The following is a 22,366-nucleotide window of genomic DNA, read 5'->3' on the forward strand; positions in this document are numbered from 1 at the left end:
TCCCCAACTCTTCATTTTGTATTCCTTACATGAGTTATGAGATTAATCACTGTTTCTTATCTTCACTTTTTCATTCATCATAAGATATATAAATTGAATATGGAGATTATATTACAGTAAAATGAAATGGTTCACACGATCAAAGTACTATAAGTACTAAAAGACAGAAGATGTACATTTTTTCGGGTCATTATAATTACATAATATAATGTGTTTGTCTGTCGTCCCGTCGAGTTTTTTTTACTCATATCGAGACATCACCAGTTGTCGGTGAAGTACCACAAATTTAGACCTACATGTAATGCTTAGCGCTACAGATGTGACAGTGAAGGTTCTTCCGATCAATGTACACAAGATTGTGACAAATAAAAAAGAGAAGATGGGTTTGAGCTAAAGAGATTGTAGTAGGACATCTCTCTGACCTGCCCTCGCCAAAATTCCTTAGGTAACACTGCAATTACTTGGAAAATGTGCCTCGAAGCCAAGACTCCATTTGTTTAAAAAAAATTGTTTCTATATCGGTAGAAACTTACAAAAAGCGTGAAACGATTACATAAATAGAAATTGGGATGAGATAGACAGGGAATCAACTCATTTCGGAGAATTATCGTCACCAAAAAATCAGAACGGGGGTGGGGGTTGGAGGAGGTAGTAGTATCCATACTTCAGGTACCAGTGGTATTAAAAGGTATATTCTCCTTAATCTTATTACATGTATAACTTAACACCGCTCGTCAATGGACACTAATTTTCTCTTTCTTTCAAAAGATCTAATATCAGTGGCGAATTAAGATTTCCGGAAAAAAAAGGAGAGGCACATGTGAAAGCCAAGTATTAGCCAAATTACTCAGCCAATTTGGGTGCCAACTCTGGGGTTTTCGTCTACATGTATGTATGCCAGTAATGCTTTGTGAATTTGTGGCGAAGAGGGACGGGGGTCGCCCCTCTAAATCCGTCATTCATTATTCTCTCATTATTTTAGCCAATATCATATATTGCAAAATAAATGAATTTTTCAAGTACTTTCCAATCGGCTGGTCAAACATTTTAAACAATCACACAAAAATACATTGTCGCATCCCTATGCGACCATGTTTTGTTAATCGCCTATGTGACCATGTTTTGTTAATCGCCTATGTGACCATGTTTTGTTGATCGCCTATGTTAGTTCGGGTTCGAATTCCTGTTGGGTCCATTGTATTTTCCTTTCCTGTTACCAAGTATGGTAACGACGACTACATGCAATTAAACAATATTTCATTTATATCACCTGCATATGGTGCTTATGTCTCTCAACTGATTCGATACGCAAGATCTTGTTCTACGTATGGTCAGTTTGTTTTAATCGAGGCAGGCTACTGACAAACAAGTTGATGGTGCAGGGGTTTCAACAGTCTCATTTAAAGTCAGCATTTCGCAAATTTTATGGTCGCTATAATGATCTAGTTTGCCAATACAACCTTTCATTGGGTCAAATGATGTCTGACGTGTTTCATACCGATTATTAGGCCGTTCTTGGCACATTGATTTTGACTACTAGGGCTCACAGCGGGTGTGACCGGTCGACAGGGATGCTTACTCCTCGTAAACTCTGGTATATCCAGGGGTCCGTGTTTGCCCAACTCTCTATTTTGTATTTCTTATAGGAGTTATGAGATTGACCTTTCACATATCAAATGTATTGGCCGCATTTAAGCACCTTTGAGCGTACATAATGTATGAAAAGGGTGCTATATACATATGGTATTATTTCGTTTTTGTTCCCGGTCGATTGATAGACGGTATACCACGACTTCAGTTTTGCTTTTTCTCAGCTGTGAGGGGTCTAAATCCAGACGGTTTTTGTTCGTTTTAATTCTACCGTTCTAAAATGTTAAATAATTAACCATGATTCAAAATTTATATATTTCACCATGGATGGAAATGTGACAGACTCATATTATACATGTATATTGTATGATATGATGGGTATATGTATAAAGAATCGGTTCATTGAATAAAAAAGCGTAAACTGACCCAAACCAGGTTATACTCGTATAACTTGCCCCAGAATTAAAGTCATTCTTTATAATTTAATGCAAGAGACAAAGATGCTAACCTTCGTTTATCAAAATGTACATACACTCGGAAAAATACAAGTCAACCAAGCCGCGCAATGATTTACTTAGCAACAGCGACACGAAGCGTCTAGATCTAGCTGCGAAACCAAAGGTCGCCATCTTTAATCTTAGTTCTACGGAGCCTAGCCATTTATCAAAATATTGTATCGAAAGTGAAGTTTATCATGATAGAAAATATGTGTAGACTATCCATGTAATGAGTATTTCGCTGCCCTTTAGAGATAGAGATCGACTTTGAAGTCGCTCATCTCCGACAGATTGAGAAAATACGGGAAATTGCATTGTTTAGGCCTACCCAAAATAAATCTTCAAATATCAGAAAATGCAATAATTTACGGCTTTCAACTCTGTGAAAACTTCTACTAAATGAAAACTTACCCTTGTATGCAATGTTATCGCTAATCGTAAATCCGACACAAGAAAATATGTAAGCAAGTAACAAATAGCATCCACATGCCAATGTGTCTGACGTCATGTGATAAAATGTGACGTATGAATTTTTGCTTGCTTTGTTGAAAGACGGATCAAGGAATGAAACAACGCACCCCCCTTCTTTTCCCCAGTGAGAAATGTATTTCAAAATGAACAGGGTAATGCTTACTTGGAAAATCATTAATCCGAATATAATATATTTGTTTTAATCTATCAATAGTATTATTCGACCATACATACAGAGAAAGATGTTTAACAAAAGTGACTTGCGTACAAGTAGGCCTAGATGCTAATATTGACAACGAGAAAACAACATGTGTATCAAACCGAAGTATCTTATAAAATATTGTGCACGTTGACTTTCTATTCCATAGAAGTTTAGAGAGAGAGAAAAAAATAGTTCCGACATCTGGTTGTCAAGGGGTGTGTCCCCATACCAAACCAGCTGACCAAACCAGGTTATACAAAAATAACCTGTGTTCCTCAATTGGAATTTGACCAATCAGAGACAAGGATACAATAAGAATTAAATTATTTTAAAGTAAAAGTATGTTATATATATATATATATATGACTTACAAGATATTGTAGATATCATAATTAATTTATAGATCAGACCAGTTTGGTGTCATCTGTAAATATTGTTCACTCGAGCCTATTCCCATAGAATGGTATGCTCACCACATGGTTTTTATTTAATTCAATAATTAATAATGTCAATACATATTATAATGATAATTATTGTAAAGTTTTATGATGAAGTTAAAGTATATAGGACTTGGGAGATTTAATATGTGATGTATACAGGTATAGAGTTATCTCCCTTGATATAGATCACCCATGTAATGCTATAATCGTATATTGGTTGTACATCAGTATTTATGTGAAATTATAGTACATGTATTCATGTTTTATATAGCATATTACTTAAAATTGTTAAACATTGTTGTTATAGGGTTTCATCATTGGACAATTCGTGCATTGGTAACTCCTGAATAAACGTCTTGTCGAGAACCCAAACAGGGAGAAACCTGTTACAGAAAGAATCCCATTGTTCAGTTGAAACGGAACGTATGTATCAATTATCGATTAGGGGAAACGAGACATCCACAGTTACAAACAACAACGGTTTTTAGCTTCAGGTAAAACATGAAATATTAAAACTTTCTATCAGACATGGGAGAACAAAGCAGCCAGTTCTAAGAGTTCTAGGTGTGGTCCATCGACTATACTAACGCCATTTGTTGTAACATCACATATTTTTCTGCTGACCTGCATTCATCAATAATGCATGTACCATATCAGTTAAGTAGTAGATGGCGACTCTGGGGCACATACGCCCTACTCTTTAAAGTGGGAGGAGGCACACAGACATGTTTGTGGCCCTCCCCATTTTTCCAATTACTCTGCAGTTATGTAATAATCATTAGAATTAAACAAGACATGACTATTAACTAAAGCCCGTATTGTAATCGTTATAGTTGTTTTTCTTACAGCGTGAGTTCGGTTATCCAGTGTAACTAACTACAAGTACTGTGCTTTGATTGATACTAGATATATATATCTGGCTTTGTAATGAATCGATATTCTATACTTTGGCCAACTCTACAGCTTTGGCAGTTTGACATATTGATAGTACCTTATATACCGGGGTATACCTGCGCTTGCTAGATTAAAAGTAGTTTCAATTCGAGTGATTTAGTATTAAATTCATTTCAATTGATTTAAAACCACCCACTTCCTGTCCTAATATACGTCATCCCAGATATGTAATTAATATTTAATTTAAAGATATATAGCTGTTCTGATTAGTTGTAGGGATCTAACAGAATCGGTTTGGGGGAGAGAAGGTGCCCCGTTTTTATAGACAACGTTCATTTTCACTTATTTTTACACACAGTTACCTATTTCGACATGGAAAGTAAGATACCGTGGGTGCCCCCTGTATTTTATGTAACAGTTCTGAATGGTAAGAGTGTATAATTGAACTCACGTGTTGAAAAGGTTAAACCTGTCAGTTCTATCTATCTTATCTTCTTCCTTAAAGTGCAGGGCCTTGTGTCATCATTGCACTTGTTAATTTCAAAAGGGACACAGGCGCAGGGGAGAGTCCTTTATTAACAATTTAAAACGTAGTTAAAAGAGTACTGTCACCTAATGCTTACTAATCTTTGCCAACCCTGACTTGAACAAATCAAGGGACTGGATTCCTGTGTTGTTGGTAATGAGTTCCACGGGATCAATGGCAGCACCAACAGGGTGGAGGAAAGGTGAAGATGGAATGGCTACTATGGAGCGCAAGGTCTTGTACATCAAAACCGCTTTTGCTGCTTGTATGTGTTGTTGAAGTTATTCCCATTCCAGCTGCTGAGCTATAGATGTGACAATGCTGGCGGTCTGATAGTCAGTCAGCAAATATCTTGCAGCCCAGTGTTGTACACTCTCCAGCTTATTGATGTTGTACTGGGTATAGGGATCCCACTCAGTACAAACATATTCCACTTGGGGTTTGATGTCCTTGGTTTCCAGGGGATAAGATGGAAGATTCTGCTGTGTCTTCTGGACTGCTAATCCCCCGATACAGGACGCTGGTTCAGCATTTCCTGACCTTGGTCCAAGCAAATTACTATCCAATCTGAATCCGCATATAAGACAAGTGGTCTTGACGCACTGCCAACCTCAAAGAAATGGCCACTGAAATCACAACCGTACTCACACTTGTCTTCCAGGCCTCAATACACCAAGGCAGAACCCCAACAGACTGGAATACGGCCACTATAACACCAATTTCAAGAAGGAAACAAGAGTAAACCACCCAACTATCGTCCAGTGTCTTTAACTTCAGTATGCTGCAAAGTATTAGAACATCTTATATACAGCTCCATCATGCGGTTCTTTAGCCGGCACAACATCCTATCTGATATGCAGCATGGAATCCGCAAATCACGATCCTGCGAATCTCAACATATCCTCACCATCCAAGACCTGGCGAAAGGGCTAGACAGCAATCTATCCAAATCGATGTTGTGCTCCTCGATTTCTCCAAGGCATTTGACAAAGTTCCATACTAGCGGCTGGCTGAAAAACTACATCACTACGGAATCCGTGGCCCAACTTTTTCTGGGATAGATTCCTTCCTTTAGAAGGCCACAAGAGCAACAATACCAACTGGCATTGTGTGTAGACGTTCTATGGGTTATCAGACCCATACAATCAGTGTGGTACCAGCGTTCACTGTTACTGCATGTTACAGAATGGCGAGTGCGTGACCATTTGCAAGCCTTTCCACAGATTTGACAGGGTAAGAGCCTGGATTTTGATGACAGTCATTGGATACATAGGCGGATCCAGGGATTTGTGAGGGGGTGGGGATGGGGGTGGGGATGGGGGTGGGGGGGGTCTCGCACTTCATCTTTTAGGTACTTTTCACAGCCTACACTCCTACCCCATTCTGAGCATTTCCTGGCACTTCTTTTCCCCTTCTTTTTCAAAATTCTTAAGCGATACTTGAATCTGACGAAAATATTGTAAATATATATACATGTATGGTGTTTCGTTTTATCTATCCCGTGGGGATCCGCGTTAGAATAGGTCCTTAGTACCCCCTTGCTTGTCGTAAGACGCGACTGAATGGGACTGTCCTTCGAATGAGACCGCAATAAAACGAGGTCCCGTGCACAGCAGGTGTGGCACGATAAAAATCCCTGCTCAATGGCCATCAGCGCCGAGCATAGGCTTAAATTTTGCACTGAGCCCTTCACCGGCAGTGGTGACGTCTCAATATGAGTGAAATATTCTCGAGAGGGATGTTAAACAATAATCAATCAATCGTTTATAGATTTGAATGATACAGTTACATGTAAGTATCCACCATTCATAGCATTTTGACTCAAAGTCTCGTTAAAATTGAATAACTTTATAATAAAAAGCTCGCAAAACGGGGGCGGGGTGGGGGGTTACACCCCTCCCCCCCCAGGATCCGCCCTTGGGAAAGGAGAAGGACTAACAGTTGCAGGTATGAGCTACATGACTTACCAACAACTTTTCTGGATGTTACCACAATGTGTTGTCCGATTTTGGAATCGTCAACTTGGAAATGCTCAGCGGCACTGATATTAATTAGCTGTCTATCAAGATGAGCCTGGTGTTGGTACTCTCTATCTACGGGATGTCGAAAATGTCTAACTGAATTCCGCGATTTTTTGTTTACAAATTAATAAGCTGAAAATAACTCAGGTGAACTCTACTGAAAATCGAGCAATCGAGAAAAAAAAACCAAACCAACTTTATTTGTAATTTACACACTAAACATTAATATCTCAAGAAAAAACTTCAGAATTTTCAAGGACTTTAATTCTAAATAATTGAAATTTATAAAATTCCATGTAGCAATTATTTATTTATTTATTTTAAATCGGATTATCATCTGAAAAGGGGGTGGGGGTTACGATTGGGTGTGGGGTGTGGAAACTGTTACCACGCTCCTAAACGAAACTTTTCTGAGCGACATACCTAATGCATTAATTCTATCCGGATAAAACCGAAAACGGACTTTGTGGAGAAAATGCACGTGTATGTTTTAAAGTATATTTCTCCGCATTGTTGTCGCTTAACATCGAAAATTAGGTGCGTTTTATTTTCAAATGTATTGTTTTATCGAAATAGATTGAATATTTGATGATTAAGAATTTGTAAGTGAAGAACAGAAATTCAATATAGAGATAATTCGAACTGAATTATCTCTACCTTATGCAATTGATACCGAATTTGCTGCACACTAACACAGGCCTAGAGAGAGCATGCTTTATAAAATTCCGTGACGTATATTTGCTGTAGTATTTGTTAATTCGATTCCAATAGTCCAAGTTTTCTCTGATGCTTCATAGAATTATGAGGTTAATCAGTGTTGATTGTCTTCACCATTTTTATTCTTCATGAGTCTGATGAGATATACCTGGAGAAACTGTGACATAGTGGTTAAGTAAATGATAAGCTGATCTGTATTGAGTTTCATACCTGCCAATAACTACATTGGTGTTAAAGAAAAAATCCCTCTCCGCCTATGAATTTTACAAAAAAGCCCCCCCTCCACCCTATGAATTTTTCACAGGGTATATTAGCTGCAAGTATTGTGACAATTGTTTTAATGGTAAGGGGACAAAACCTAAAAATTTGGTAGGGCAATCTTATTAAATTCTATTAAAGCTCAAATTTTATGAGTAGATACTTTACGTCTTGCTACCTTCCTTATATACTACTATCATCAATATATTTCCAATTTATAGCCTTTTGTAACAGGAAATGCGACAGACCAGACAGAGATTAAAACTTAGACCCCCACGTAAATATAAATCTCACATTTAAGTGTTACAATATTGTCTGAAGCATATTGAGTTAAATTTCATTTTAATAACATTAATGAAATATCAGGGTTTGACATTTACTTTTTTTAGCACTAGACCAGTCGGGCTACTTCAAATGATTTTTGCTAGACCTGACCTTACATCCACTTGCCCCGACCAACTTTCCAGAAACTGATAGTTTCTCCATATTTAAATGTACTTAATTCAAATGACAAATATTAAGTTTGCATGAACTAAAACGTACTTAATTGTCTCAAAATAGAGCTTTAGTCTCGTCATTCAATTTAACGCTTTCATTTTCAAACACATTTTCTGTTTCTTTAAATTCTACCCAACATGGAAATTCTCTAGTCAATTTAAAATAAAATGGCCTCAACCGTTTTTTAAATCGTCTTGCTTGGTTTCTTCCCAACCTTTTACTTTTTTAGCTCACCTGAGCTAAAAGCTCAAGTGAGCTTTTCTGATCACCCGTATTCCGGCGTCCATCCGTCTGTCCGTCCGTCTGTAAACTTTTAACATTTTTAACTTCTTCTCAAAAACCACTGGGCCAATTTCAACCAAAGTTGGCACAAAGTATCATTAGGTGAAGGGAATTCTAAATTGTTAAAATAAAGGGCCAGGCCACCTTCCAAGGGGAGATAATCAAGAAAAGGGTAGGGTCATTAAAAAAATCTTCTCAAGAACCACTGGGCTAGAAAAGATGAAATTTATAGATAAGCTTTATTAGGTAGTGCAGATTCTAAATTGTTAAAATCATGGCCCCCGGGGGTCAGATGGGGCCACAATAGGGGATCAAAGTTTTACATACAAATATATAGGAAAAATCTTTAAAAATCTTCTTCTCAAGAACCACTGAGCCAGAAAAGCTGAGATTTATATGAGAGCTTCCTGATATAGTGCAGATTCTAAATTGTTAAAAGCATGGCCCCCGGGGGGCCGGATGGGGCCACAATAAGGGATCAAAGTTTTACATACAAATATATAGGAAAAATCTTCTTCTCAAGAACCACTAAGCCAGAAAAGCTGATATTTACATGAAAGCTTTCTGACATAGTGCAGATTCAAGTTTGTTCAAATCATGGCCCCTGGGGGTTGGATGGGGCTACAAGGGGGGATCAAAGTTTATTACATACAAATATATAGGGACATTCTTTAAGAATCTTCTTCTCAAGAACCACTGAGCCAGAAAAGCTGATATTCACATGAACAGCTTCCTAACATAGAGCAGAGTTAAGTTTGTTCAAATCATGGCCCCCTGTTGTAGGATGGGGCCACAATAGGGGATCAAAGTTTTACATACAAATATATAGGAAAAATCATCAAATATCTTCTTCTCGTGAACCATTGGGCCAAAGAAGTTCATATTTACATGAAAGCTTTCTGACATAGTGTAGATTCAAGTTTACAAAAACTATGGCCTCCAGGGGTAGGTTGGGGCCATAATAAGGACTACGGTTTTACATGCAAATATATATAGAAAGTCTTCTGATATGGACCAAGGTGACTCAGGTGAGCGATGTGGCCCATGGGCCTCTTGTTTCTCTTGGGACATCTTTCCTTGAGGACGAGAAGTCGTATTTGAATATAGAGACATTCCCGCACATATGTCAACACCGAAAAATGGCTGTTTACGATTAATTTGATAAACACTTTCTTATCTTTGATTCAAATAAACTGGGTTTTTAAAAAAAATGAAAATGAATTCATCTAAAACATAACTTTACACACATTAAAATCGAGTAGATGTCGTAAAACATCACTTCCAACCGCGACTTATTTATTAGAACTAAAAATAGAGATTGTGTCATCATGCGGTTTAAATTGCTCGCAAACTCTACAGTTATTCTTTTTTAGTTAAGAATAAAATATCTTATGGTTTAAAGTAAAGTTTCTTGTTTATTTTTTCAACACGACCAGTCGGACTAGTAAATCAACATTTTACCCGACCGGACCTATCATTTAGTAGACTCAGTCAGTCGGACGTGCCTTAGTGTCAAACCTTGAATATGTTTAATTATTTCTGGAAAACTCTGTTGGACTGGTACATTTTTCAGCGGACTGGTTGAAATCATACCCCATCAGTCTGACTGGACTGGTGACATAAAAAGTTGGCTTCAAGCCCTGCCTATTGAGGAAATACACATACTATCTGATGATGACTAATAATACATTTATTAGACGTATACAACAAAGCAAACCACTGAGGCAGTTAAACAGGCATTAATGAAACAGAAAACTTGTGACATCATAATAGAATGGCATCTCCCCCCCCCCCCCCCCCAAACAGAGGGGTTGATATGGATATATGGTGTTTTTATGGTTTCTAGTTCACTGTTTCAGCAAACATTAACACCAAGTTTATATTCTTGTATATCCATTTTAGGTTGTTTTGTAATGGAAGAGTTGCAGAGATATGGCCAAATTATGCCAAACAGTTTCCTTTAAATGTGAAAACTGGCTGTTATATTCCATGCAGACTCCTAACCTTTTTAAGTGATGATCGCAAGAGGGAAGCAATCAAAGAAGAGGGATTTATTACAGGCAACCTGAAGATGCAGAAAGATATACACAAACGAAAGCTTAGTGACAAGGATATTGCCAAAATCAAATCCAGATTTCGGCTTCAAAGTTTGTATTCTGCCACGGAAACCCCTGAACATCTAGTTGTGAAAGGCTTCTCATTGTTGGATGTGCAGAACTCTCTCCTATATTTAGATAAATTTCTGTCAAGACGGAACACTGATCAACATCTCCCAAGGCAGACTAAAGAGAAGGCCAGTGTGCCGGCTGAATGTGTATTGAACTTGTCCATGGATGAAAGTTCAAAACATGCTGTCTTATTCTTATATGGATTTCGTGCTATAATGAAAAAGCATTTGGAAAAGACAACAAAATGTAAATTACATATGAATATATCCCCTCCTTATTCCATCATTGTCAAAGGAAATGCAAGCAATGTAGAGACAACTACTGAAAAGCTAGATGTGTTTATTGAAGGGGTCCTGAAACAACATGGGATGCATGAAGTGGTACCCATATCAAATTTACATGATGGACAACATTTGTATGGTTTGGAAGACTTCCTCTGCAATCACCCTTTATTCAAGGTTCATAATCAACTCGCACAACTTGGAAAGGACCCCAGTTTTTTCATGATACCACACTTTGCACAACCATTTGGAGTAACAGTTTTTGCCAATAGTTCTACAGGATTATCTGAAGCCAAAGAGAAGGTGGAGGAGGCTTTTCTTCATCAAAGGGAAAAGTGTTATGAAAATATGATTCTGAAGGAAGACAGTTTTTCTGCCTTACAAAGAGAACAAAATTCACTCTTATCTCCCTTTTCAGCAAATCTTAGCAAGAAAACAAAATGTTCCTTTGTATTGATAGGAGAAGGGACAAACATCGACAGGAGAAAGCCTGCACAAGCTGTTGTTTTTGGACCAACAAAGACTGATGTTGACCATGGTCTGAAGCATATAGAAGCATTCATAAACCATAAAGGCAAACTATTTTTTCCTTCAAAAGCCAAGACAGTCAGCGTTTTAAAGTTTAGCTATGATAAAAAGGCTATTCAAAGTCTATTGGAATCAGATGGGGAAATTCTATACAAGTTGGAAAAAGAGACAGACTGTAATATACATTTAAAATTGGGCAAGAAAGAAGGATCCTTCCATATTGTTCTAACTGGAGAACATGAAAGTCATGTGATGGAGGCAGAGGTAGTTGTAAGGAAATTCTTCAAAGAACACAATAAGAAATTTATTGTGATGAAGTCGGTCAAACTCCCCAGTGTCGATGGAGAAGAAGAGAATATTTTGTTTGATTTCTTTTTAGGGCGTGATAAAGCAAGTCATCGGAAGAAACTGGAGAATGATTATAAATGTGCGTTGATATTTGATGTGCAAAATTCCTCGCTCAATGTGTATGTCGAAACTGAAGAGCAATTGAAGGAGACTCTTACGGAGGTGGAGAAGGTCATTCAGAAGGGAGTTGAAAAATTTGCGAGACTGAAATTCAGGAGTAAGTTTAATCTCCCAGAAGACTTAGATGGGCTTTTTGTCAAAAAGATCTGTTCAGGTGTTGGCAGTTTACAAGGTGCTCTAGAACAAGAAACAGAATGTTCTCTGCTCATCAGGGGAGTGAATGGGAAAGTGGGTTTTGCAGATAGAAATTCCCCATTCTATATTTTAGTTTGTGCAGAAACTCAGGAAATTTTGAGAAAAGGACTGGAGAAAATCAAAGAAACCATAGAAAGAGAAAGTGCTATTTATAGAATGGAATTTTTTTTTTCAAAACCACATCAAGCAGATCTAACGAGACAAGCATGGACTGAAATAAGAAACAATGCTACAAAGTGAAGTTCCAATAATAACTGCTTTTTTGAAAGGTAGTTCCACCCTCGTGTGACTTCTGACAGAGGATTTTGAAAAAGTTTTATTTGTAATGATTAAAATTTGTGCATGGTAAACATATCTTTCAGAGGAATTTTATTAATTGGGTATAATAACAAATCTGGTAAACTATATGGTTATGAAAATATTTATATTTTCTATAAACATGATAAATAATCAATTATCTTTTTAAAAAAATACTGTTGTCAAGGGCAGTAACTCCTATGCTGGTATTTTCTCTATTATACAATGATTTCCACAAAACAAAAACACACCCACTTTAATGTAGAAGTTTGTAGCTGTTGAGGATTGTACTTGTTTGTTGGTGACAATGGAATATAAAATTCATATTACATTTCTGTATGTATAATCATATCATATTTGATATTCTTAATCACAAACACAAAAAGTATATTTAAATGAAAGGTCATGCACCCTCATGTATTTCTAAAGGAAAATGATTCAAAATAAACCAGTATTACTTTACAGTAAAACATGCTTATAAAGAACAGGAATATGCCCAAATTACTCTTAATGTGAAGTGATACTTTTTCCCCTTTGAGAAGAAAATGACAAAAAAAATGTATTGGATTTAATGGGAGTTTGGTTATAATGAACTGTATCTTGCTGGCCTTGGGGGTTCATTATAACCATATTTTACTGTTTAATGAAGTTTGGCTATAATGAACTGTTTTTTACTGGCCTTGAAGGTTCACTATAACTGTGTTTTACTGTACAATGAAGTTTGGCTATAATGAACTGTTTTTTACTGGCCTTGAAGGTTCACTATAACTGTGTTTTACTGTATAATGAAGTTTGGTTATAATGAACTGTTTTTTACTGGCCTTGGGTGTTCACTATAACTGTTTTACTGTACAATGAAGTTTGGCTATAATGAACTGTTTTTTACTGGCCTTGAAGGTTCACTATAACTGTGTTTTACTGTATAATGAAGTTTGGTTATAATGAACTGTTTTTTACTGGCCTTGGGTGTTCACTATAAATGTGTTTTACTGTATAATGAAGTTTGGTTATAATGAACTGTTTCTTTACTGGTCTTAGAGGTTCACTATAACCGTGTTTTACTGTATAATGAAGTTTGGTAGACCACATCTTTGAAATATGGGATACGAAACATAACCAAATTACTTAAACAGTGGTTAATCAGCCATTTTACACACATATACTCTGAAGTTGATATTAAAATGATGCTGGAGTTTCTCATTGAAAATATCTATGTTGCCTGTGGGGTTCAGGGTTGGAAGAGGTCCTCAGTACCCCTTGTCGTAAGAGGTAACTAAATGGGGCGGTCCCTTCGGATGAGACCGAAAAAACTGAGGCCCTGTATCACAGCAGGTGTGGCATAATGAAGATACCTCATTGCTCAATGGCCATAAGCGCCAAGCATAGGTCTAAATTTTGCAGCCCTTCACTGGCAATGGTGACGTCTCCATATGAGTGAGAAATTCTCGAGTGGGATGTTAAACTATACACAACCAACCAATATCTATGTAGTCCTTTGTGACTAGGTTCTTCTAACAGTCCATTAGAATTCCCATGGGCACGAATTGTGCTTCATTATTAGCTAAGCTAAGCTGTTTTTGTATTCTTTTGACTTAAGAGGTTGAATTTATTCAAAAGCTTCAACATGAGAAGAAAAACATCTTTTGCTGTGTCCTATAACTTGACATTTAGATATATTTTGACAATATTTTATCTATTAACAATTTGTTAATTTTCATTCATATGTTGATTTGATATATCCCAGTGAATACCAAATAAAAGACCCCTTAGAGTCTTCCATGTCAGTTTCATATTTAGATATTTCATTGAACATAGATGTCAATGGCAAACTAACAACTCAACTTTATGACAAACGGGATGATTTCAGCTTCTTCATCATCAACTTCCCATATCGATATAGCATATTTATGTAGCAATATTCCATTATCACCTGCATATGGTGTTTATGTCTATCAACTGAATTGTTACATGAGAGCATGTTTAAATTAAGCTACGGACAAATAAGTTGATGTTACAGAGGTTTTAACGGTCTCATTTAAAGTCAGCATAAATCCTATGGTTGTTTAATGATCCAATTTGCAAATACAACCTGTCATTACATCAAATGATGTGTGACATGTTCCATTCTTGACACACTGATTTTGATTACGGATTACTTCATTTACCTGACCAAGATAGAGGGTTCACAGTAGGTGTTGTGACCAGTCAACAGGGGATGCTTACTCCTCCCCCTAGGTGCCTGATCCCACCTCTGGTATATCGAGGGGTCTGTGTTTGCCCTACTCTTAAGTTTGTATTCATTATAGGAGTTGTGAGATTGATCATCTTGTTATCTTCACTTGTTCATATATATATATATATATATATATATATATATATATATATATATATATATTATACATGTATATATATATATATATGTGTGTGTGTGTTGCAGATACCCTAGACCCTTTTTATGTGTATTTATTGCGGGATTTCTGGTTGAGTTGCTCTTTATTGGATTTCAGTTGGTGCTTATGGGATTTTTGTAGTGCTTATAATGAGATCTCCATATAGCTTATTGGATTTCTGTAATGCTTATGGGATTTTTGTAGTGATTATTATGGGATTTTTGGTAGTACTTGTTATGGGATTTCTGGTAGCATTTATTATTGGATTTCTGGTCGTACTTATTATAAGATCCCTGATAATGCTTGTGGGATCTCTGGTAGTGCTTATTAAGGATCTTTGGTAGTACTTGTTTAGTACTTATGGGTCTCTGGTAGAGTTTATGAGAATTCAGATCATATTTATCATGGGACTTCTGATAGTGCTTATTATGGGATCTCTGGTAGTGTTTCTGATAGTGATTATTATGGAATCTTTGGTAGTGCTTATTATAGGATCTCTGGTAGTGCTTATGGGATCCCTGGTAGTGTTTATTATGGGATTTTGGTAGTGTTTCTGATAGTACTTATCATGGAATCTCTGGTAGTGTTTATGAGATCTCTGGTAGTGTTTCTTATGGGATCTCTAGTAGTGTTTCTGATAGTGCTTATTATGAGATCTTTGGTAGTGTTTATTATAGGATCTGTGGTAGAGTTTATCATGGGATTCCTGGTAGTGCTTATGGGATCTCTGGTAGTGCTTATTATGGGATATCTGGTAGTGTTTATTATGGGATTTTTTGGTAGTGTTCATTATGGAATCTTTGGTAGTGTTTATTATGGGATCTCTGGTAGAGTTTATCATGGGATTCCTGGTAGTGCTTATTATGGGATCTTTGGTAGTGCTTATTATGGGATATCTGGTAGTGTTTATTATGGAATCTTTGGTAGTGCTTATTATGGGATTTCTGGTAGTGCTTCTTATGGACTCTCGTACTACTTAGTGCTTATGGGATTTTCGTAGTGCTTATCATGGGATTCTTAGTAGTGCTTATTATGGGATCTCTGGTATTACTTATCATGGAATATTTGGTAGTGCTTATTATGGGATCTCTGTTAGTGTTTCTTATGGGATATATGGTAGTGCCTATTATGGGATTTTTGTAGAGCTTATGGGATTTTTGGTAGTGCTTATGGGATTTCTGGTAGTGCCTATTATGGGATTTTTGTAGAGCTTATGGGATTTCTGGTAGTGCCTATTATGGGATTTTTGTAGAGCTGATTATGGGATTTCTGGTAGTGCTTATTATGGGATTTCTGGTAGTGTCTATTATGGGATTTTTGTAGAGCTTATGGGATTTCTGGTAGTGCCTAGTATGGGATTTTTGTAGAGCTTATTATGGGATCTCTGGTAGTGCCTAGTATGGGATTTTTGTAGAGCTTATTATGGGATCTCTGGTAGTGCCTATAATGGGATTTCTGTTAGTGCTTATTATGGGATTTCTGGTCTACATCCACGTTCTTCCTCTCTGTTTTATCTTTGTTTTTGTCATCAATTCTATTAAAAAATTCTTTTTTAAATACATGAGGTTTATGGAGCGCCACATTAACATGAATTCAAATTGTTGAAGATATTATCAATTCATTTGATGTGCGCAACAATTTCAATTAAAGATCTCTTCAAATAATTATTGATCGCATTATTCTGCTGAATTTGTGCGCTCTATAATTGAACTGTCGCTCTCTTCAAATTAATTGATGATATCAACAATTGAATTGATGCGCGCTACAATTCAATTGAAGAGAGCAATAATTCAATTAATGCAATTGCTGCTCACAATAATTGAATTATTGCTCTCTTCAATCAATAACTGAAATGATGTCTCTCATCAATTGAATTAATGCGCGCATAAAATAAATCATTGCTCTCATCAATTCAATTGATGCTCATATTAATGCAATTAATGCGAGCGCAGTAATTGAATTGGTGTGCGCATCAAATCAGTTGATGAGAGCAATAATTGATTTAATGAGCGCATCTTTCCCAACTGAATTAATGATATCTTCAAATGATTAAAGATATCTTCAATCGTTTGAGTTTATGTTAATTTGGTGCTCCAAAGAGGTTATGAACTGTTGTAGTGTGTCAGCGTGAAGCATTGTAATCCACACCCACGAGTATTTTCAAAACTAAAATTCATCTCTGTTTAAATTCTGCTTTCATTTCTGTCGGAACACCTAGTCGTTGAAATAGACATTCTATACTTTTATTTATCAAGATTCATATCGCACTGTTCACAACTACAACGCATTGTTGAGGAAATGGCTATCATTATCAATTTGTAAAGACATCGAAGGCAAAAACAATGGAGATGTGAATATTTGATAGTGGCTTTGTATTAGTAAATAATGATATGCTGACACATCCACTGTGCTTTGTCGCTTGCATCTCACAAGTAGGATATATTCGTCTTTGATGTAGTACACGCTCTTCCATTTGGATTTCTGTATTTCAGGCCAGTGACAGCACAGATGAGATCCAGAAATTCTCTCTCTCTCTCTCTCTCTCTCTCTCTCTCTCTCTCTCTCTCTATCTAGCCGACCAAACCTACTAAGTGAGCGTCCTCACAATGTGTAGAAGAGAATAAACACATGTTATTCTAAAGGCAAAAAAGTACAATGTTACTGAGGTATAGCTATAGGGATACCTATCAGAGTTTATCTAATACTCTCTTTTGAATTATGAGAAAAAAGGTTTTGAGAGAGAATATTAGTAAGGACATGTCCTCACACCACAAAGTTCCACACATCCGATTGTCGAAGAAGCTCCAATATTACGGGATACAAGGAACAACTCAGAAATGGATTAACAACTTCCTAATAGACCGTAAACAGCAGGTAGTAGTCGACAACGCAACATCTAGCGCAACACCAGTAACATCCAGAGTTCCCCAGGGAACGGTGCTTGGTCCGACGCTGTTTCTAATCTTTATCAACGACATAGCTGATAACATAACCTCATCCATCAGACTATTCGCAGATGACTGTGTCATATTCCGACCCGTACTTAGTCAACAAGATCATGGATACCTGCAGAACGACCTAAATACTTTAGTAGACTGGAGCAATACATGGCAAATGGAGTTCAACGTTAAAAAGTGTGCCATCATGCAGTTCGGAACAAAAACAACTAAGAGAACTTTCAATTATACCATGAAGGGGGAGCCACTTGAAATAGTTAACCACCATCCCTATCTCGGCGTTGAGCTCAGTGACAACCTGAAGTATAACATACATATCGATAATATCTGTAAGAAAGCTTCCAGTGTATTGGGATTCCTGAAGCGCAATTTCCGGCATTGTCAATCAAAGGTTAAGGAAAGAGCATACCATAGTTTAGTAAGACCAAAACTGGAATACGCAACACCAATATGGAACCCAATCCAAAATAACAAAAAGAAACAGATAGAACAAGCCCAACGTAATGCGGCAAGATTTGTAAAGAACAAGCCATACAATCCAGAAAGCCGGAGAGCGTAACATCATTGATACAAGAAATGAAGTGGAACACCCTAGAACAGAGACGTATATGGACCGATGCAACACTCATGTATAAAGTATTAAAATCCACATATGACGTCATTCTTTTGTTCGAACACTCCATTATTTTTCAGGAATGGAGTGTTCGGAAAGTAGGTCAACCTTTATACAAGTAGATATAAATGCATGCAACAAAAGAATGAAAAACGTAAGACATGGTTAAAATGCACAAAGTTTAGTTTTTATTAAGGTGGATTTTAAGTGGGTCAATGTACTCGTATCACTCCATTCCTTAAAAGCAATGGAGCGAGACGAGTGCATTAACCCTTACGTAAACGTAAACCAACTGATAGCTATTCCAACGATATACTTACCATCATTAGCAACAGTACGAGGAACGAGGAACAGTCTCTGCGTGAAGTTTGTGCCACCCCACTGCCGAATCAATATTTACAAACATTCATTCTTTCCGCGAACAATACAATACTGGAACACTCTACCACAATCAGTTGTGATTTCACCATCGTTGGAGGTGTTCAAATCATCCATCCAAACACTCCAGCCATGGCCCCGGCATTCACCGTACTAGACAGTTACAGTGACCTGTATGGAACGCCAAATTAACATAAACTCAAATCATTGAAGATATCTTCAATTATTCGAAGATATCATCAATTCATTTGATGTGCGCAACAATTTAATTAAAGATCTCTTCAAATAATTAATGATATCTTCAATTCTGAATTATTGCGCGCATTAAATGAATTGATGATAGCATTAATTCTTCTGCTGAATTGATGCGCGCTTTAATAATTCTTAATTAAATTATTAATTTGTATTCACCTGAGGATGGATGTTAAAATCCAGAAAGCGCTAGTGATTTAAATATATTTTGGAACTGTGTATTTTCCTGCTTTTTTTTATTGAATTATTTTGACTGTGTGATATCAACTCTTTCTATTTGGATTATATATATATATATATATATATATATATATATATATATATATATATATATATATACAAACTTGTGGTTATTTTTGTTGTTCATTAACTATTTAATTGTTGTTTTCTATTTTGGACACTGCCAAGTTCCTTTATATGCATGAGCATAGATTCCTCATTAGTATAAATGTCCATTTGGATTTTAATGAGTAAACACATTGAACTTGAACCACATGTCCTCTCTAATGAAGCTAATATTTTGTATTCTACATCTTTCACATGCTTTAGGTCATATAAATGTATGAGGACGTAATTGTGAGAACACTATTTTTTATTATAGTGCAATTCTGTCCTCACAACTTTTGTCCATTTGTTGAAATTTGTCCTCACTTTACACGTTTGAGAGAGAGAGAGAGAGAGAGAGAGAGAGAGGGGAGAGAGAGAGAGAGAGTATACGTATACTTGGCGTGAAATTAGCCTTGTGGATGTTTACACTCTTGAAATGATATCCAAGTTTAGATACGGTTGGTTTAATCGACTGAGAACTGTTTAACTTTCAGCCGCCACGCCTCGGCAGAGAAGGTCGGAAGTTAGCAAGCCGGTAAGTCGACAGAAGTGGTCTCTCAGGTGAAATACACAACATTTGTCAGTTATATTGAGTAGATGTAAACTTCTTACGGCATACTAGTAAATGTTTGTCCATTAAGTCTGGTCCACAATTAAGATATAATTCAAAGTCGTTTTCTTTATAATCATTCATGACTGCCCGATGGTCCGTGAGCTCACTCGCGCAAACAGAGGCTAGTACTGTGTCATACGTCATAAAAAGAAGAGTTGTGACCGTGAACCAGCGAAGATAACAACAATCTCATAAATCTCAACATCATTTTTATTAGAAATGTTAAAAATCCCACTAAAATATGTGTTTTATTTTGCCAAGACTCTGTAGCTTCAAGGTGTGTGTGTGTGGGGGGGGGGGGGGGGGGGGGGGGGGGGGGGGGGGGGGGGGGGGGGGGAGGTGATCGCCAAGGTTCCCACACCGGGTTTTGCTTTGGACCCACTAATGATATGTATTGATGAAGATTCGGTCCCAATAGGCCATATCAAATTATGATTAAAGATTGCTAAAACACTTCCTTGATTAAACATATTTCAGATTTAAGTACCAATTAATTTTATGCTATAAAAAAACTAGTAGAAATTACAACATGAAGAAAATGCATGTATTTTGTTTGATTTTCTTGAGATTTTTTAGAACACTGGTCAACAAGCAGAAAAGAATGGACAAACCCCCGCTGTTCCTGGAAATGAACTCTGTAATGACTTGAAATATCAAACTAAATAAAAAAATTCATCTTTATGCATTTGGTTTTTCAGTTTTGATTTTAATGGGTTTTTTTTTTATTGATATATAATAATATCATGTATTTATTGCAAATGGATGCACATGCAGGCACTTGAAGTGTGGAGCGCATGTATAGATTATGTACACCCCCTCCTAGAATGAAATTATTTTTATACAAAACCAATTGAAATGTTATTTCCCCACCGATCACCTCCAATTAAATCGTTCTAAATAGGATCTGGTCAGTTTCTACCTTCTATAAGCTTTTGAGATGGCCACTTGTTTTTTCACTGTTTCTCACAAGTGGTCATCTCAAAAGCTTGTATAGTACAGTCTAAGAAACTGACTTATAAAGGTAGGGAAATTTAACATATTTTGGATTTTAAGGAGTTACTCTACATCGTCATAATGGCCGACTTCCTTTAAAAACATGGATGAAAAAAATTAATATCAGCAATATTTGACTTTTCCTTTTTGAATTAAATAACTAGCCGAGTAGCTCAGTACGTGATACAAGGCAACTGAAAAGGAAAATATTTATTCTGGGGAATCGTTTTTATTGTGAATTCAGATTAAAGTAATACGTCCCGGCATACCTACAGAATAATAAATATTTTAACTAGAGAGAAATTTAGGATAATTTTTTGACTTTTATTGAAAGGAGCTGTTCGAGCAAACCGTTTATGTGCAGAATCAACACATAGTGAGATAAACAATGTTATTAAGAATGGTTCCGGTACGCATGTGACCGTGAAGGAGGGTGAAAAGAAAGAGAAGAAAGGAAAAAAGAAAAGAAACCAAAGCTCCCAGAATGCAACAGAGGACAGTGATTAAGAATTATGGAAGAATTAAAGTGCATGCACATTATCAATTTTATCATGTAAACAGATTTAGTCTGAAAAGAGACAAAGTTAACTTCTTTACACTGGAATGCATTTATTGTTTGAATCATATTTTTATTTGACCAGTTAACACAATTAAATTCATCAGATGTCCTTTATTTTGTTTTGATACTGTGCAGAAGTTGAACAATCCTTATGTCTCTGGTGGAGATTTGAAAAAATGGATAGATTTTCTATTGATCTCTAATAGTGGTCAACTTTATTTTGTAATTGAAGGAAGATAATGAGATTAGTTCATCTGCAAATTGGAATCGTTTCTAAAATTTGAATACAGTATTGTATTGCGTAAATGAAAAAAACAACAACATCAAATAGCCAAGTGTGTTTATGATGTTCGGCAAACATTGGGCAAATTTTATTTCAGTGATTGGCCAATATCATTAGAAAATGCACACAACATTAAGCCAACTTGTTTACGATGTTGGGCCAACAATGGCCCAATATCACACACATTGGGTCAACGTTGATTCAATGTTGGGCTAATATCCGAAAAAGGCACACAACACAGGGTTACTTATGACATTGGGCCAACGATGGTCCAATGTAACACACATTGGGCCAACATTGGACCAACAATGGCCCAATGTCACACACATCGGGCCAACATTGATTCAATGTTGGGCCAATGTCGTAAGAAAACTCGCATTACATTGGGCCAACATTGGGCCGATGAGCAAAATTACATTGGGCCAACGTCATTTGCCAACGTTGGCCCAATGTAACTGATTACGTTGGCCCAACCTTGGCCCAATGCTAGCTTGCTATCTGGGTAGGTTGGCATACCGGCTGCTGAACTGTAAGTCGCAAGTTCGAGTCCAGCAGGGGTTTTAAATTTTTTTCAGATTACTTTCAACTAATAATGTATTTTTTGACAAAATAAAGTATCAAAAAATACATTATTAGTTGAAGGTAATCTTATCCTTCATTTTTCATCT

At 36.6% G+C, this 22,366-nt stretch overlaps 2 protein-coding genes across 4 annotated transcripts in view; both read left to right on the forward strand.

The window, feature by feature from the left end:
• The window catches only part of LOC125670090 (uncharacterized), a 675,065-nt gene that overhangs the window by 451,639 nt on the left and 201,060 nt on the right, over positions 1-22,366 (forward strand). The gene's annotated exons all lie outside the window — the stretch shown is intronic.
• Positions 5,328-14,107, forward strand: LOC125670137 (uncharacterized). 3 transcript variants are annotated; one of them, XM_056162646.1, is made up of 2 exons: positions 5,328-5,853; positions 10,299-14,107. In XM_056162646.1, the coding sequence occupies exon 2, from the start codon at positions 10,468-10,470 to the stop codon at positions 12,274-12,276; it is 1,809 nt and encodes a 602-aa protein (XP_056018621.1). In that variant the 5' UTR covers positions 5,328-5,853; positions 10,299-10,467; the 3' UTR covers positions 12,277-14,107. The 3 variants fall into 3 exon arrangements, with proteins under 3 accessions (XP_056018621.1, XP_048761080.1, XP_048761081.1); XM_048905123.2 differs by lacking the exon at positions 5,328-5,853 and adding an exon at positions 7,061-7,178; XM_048905124.2 differs by lacking the exon at positions 5,328-5,853 and adding an exon at positions 7,061-7,124.

This window comes from Ostrea edulis, chromosome 4 (genome assembly GCF_947568905.1).
Source record: "Ostrea edulis chromosome 4, xbOstEdul1.1, whole genome shotgun sequence".
NCBI lineage: Eukaryota > Metazoa > Mollusca > Bivalvia > Ostreida > Ostreidae > Ostrea > Ostrea edulis.

Coding starts and splice junctions, on each gene's coding strand:
- LOC125670137 (XM_048905123.2), top strand. CDS start 7,117: ATGCACGTGTATGTTTTAAAGTATATTTCTCCGCATTGTTGTCGCTTA. Junction 7,179..10,298: donor CGCTTAACATCGAAAATTAG/GTGCGTTTTATT, acceptor TATCCATTTTAG/GTTGTTTTGTAATGGAAGAG.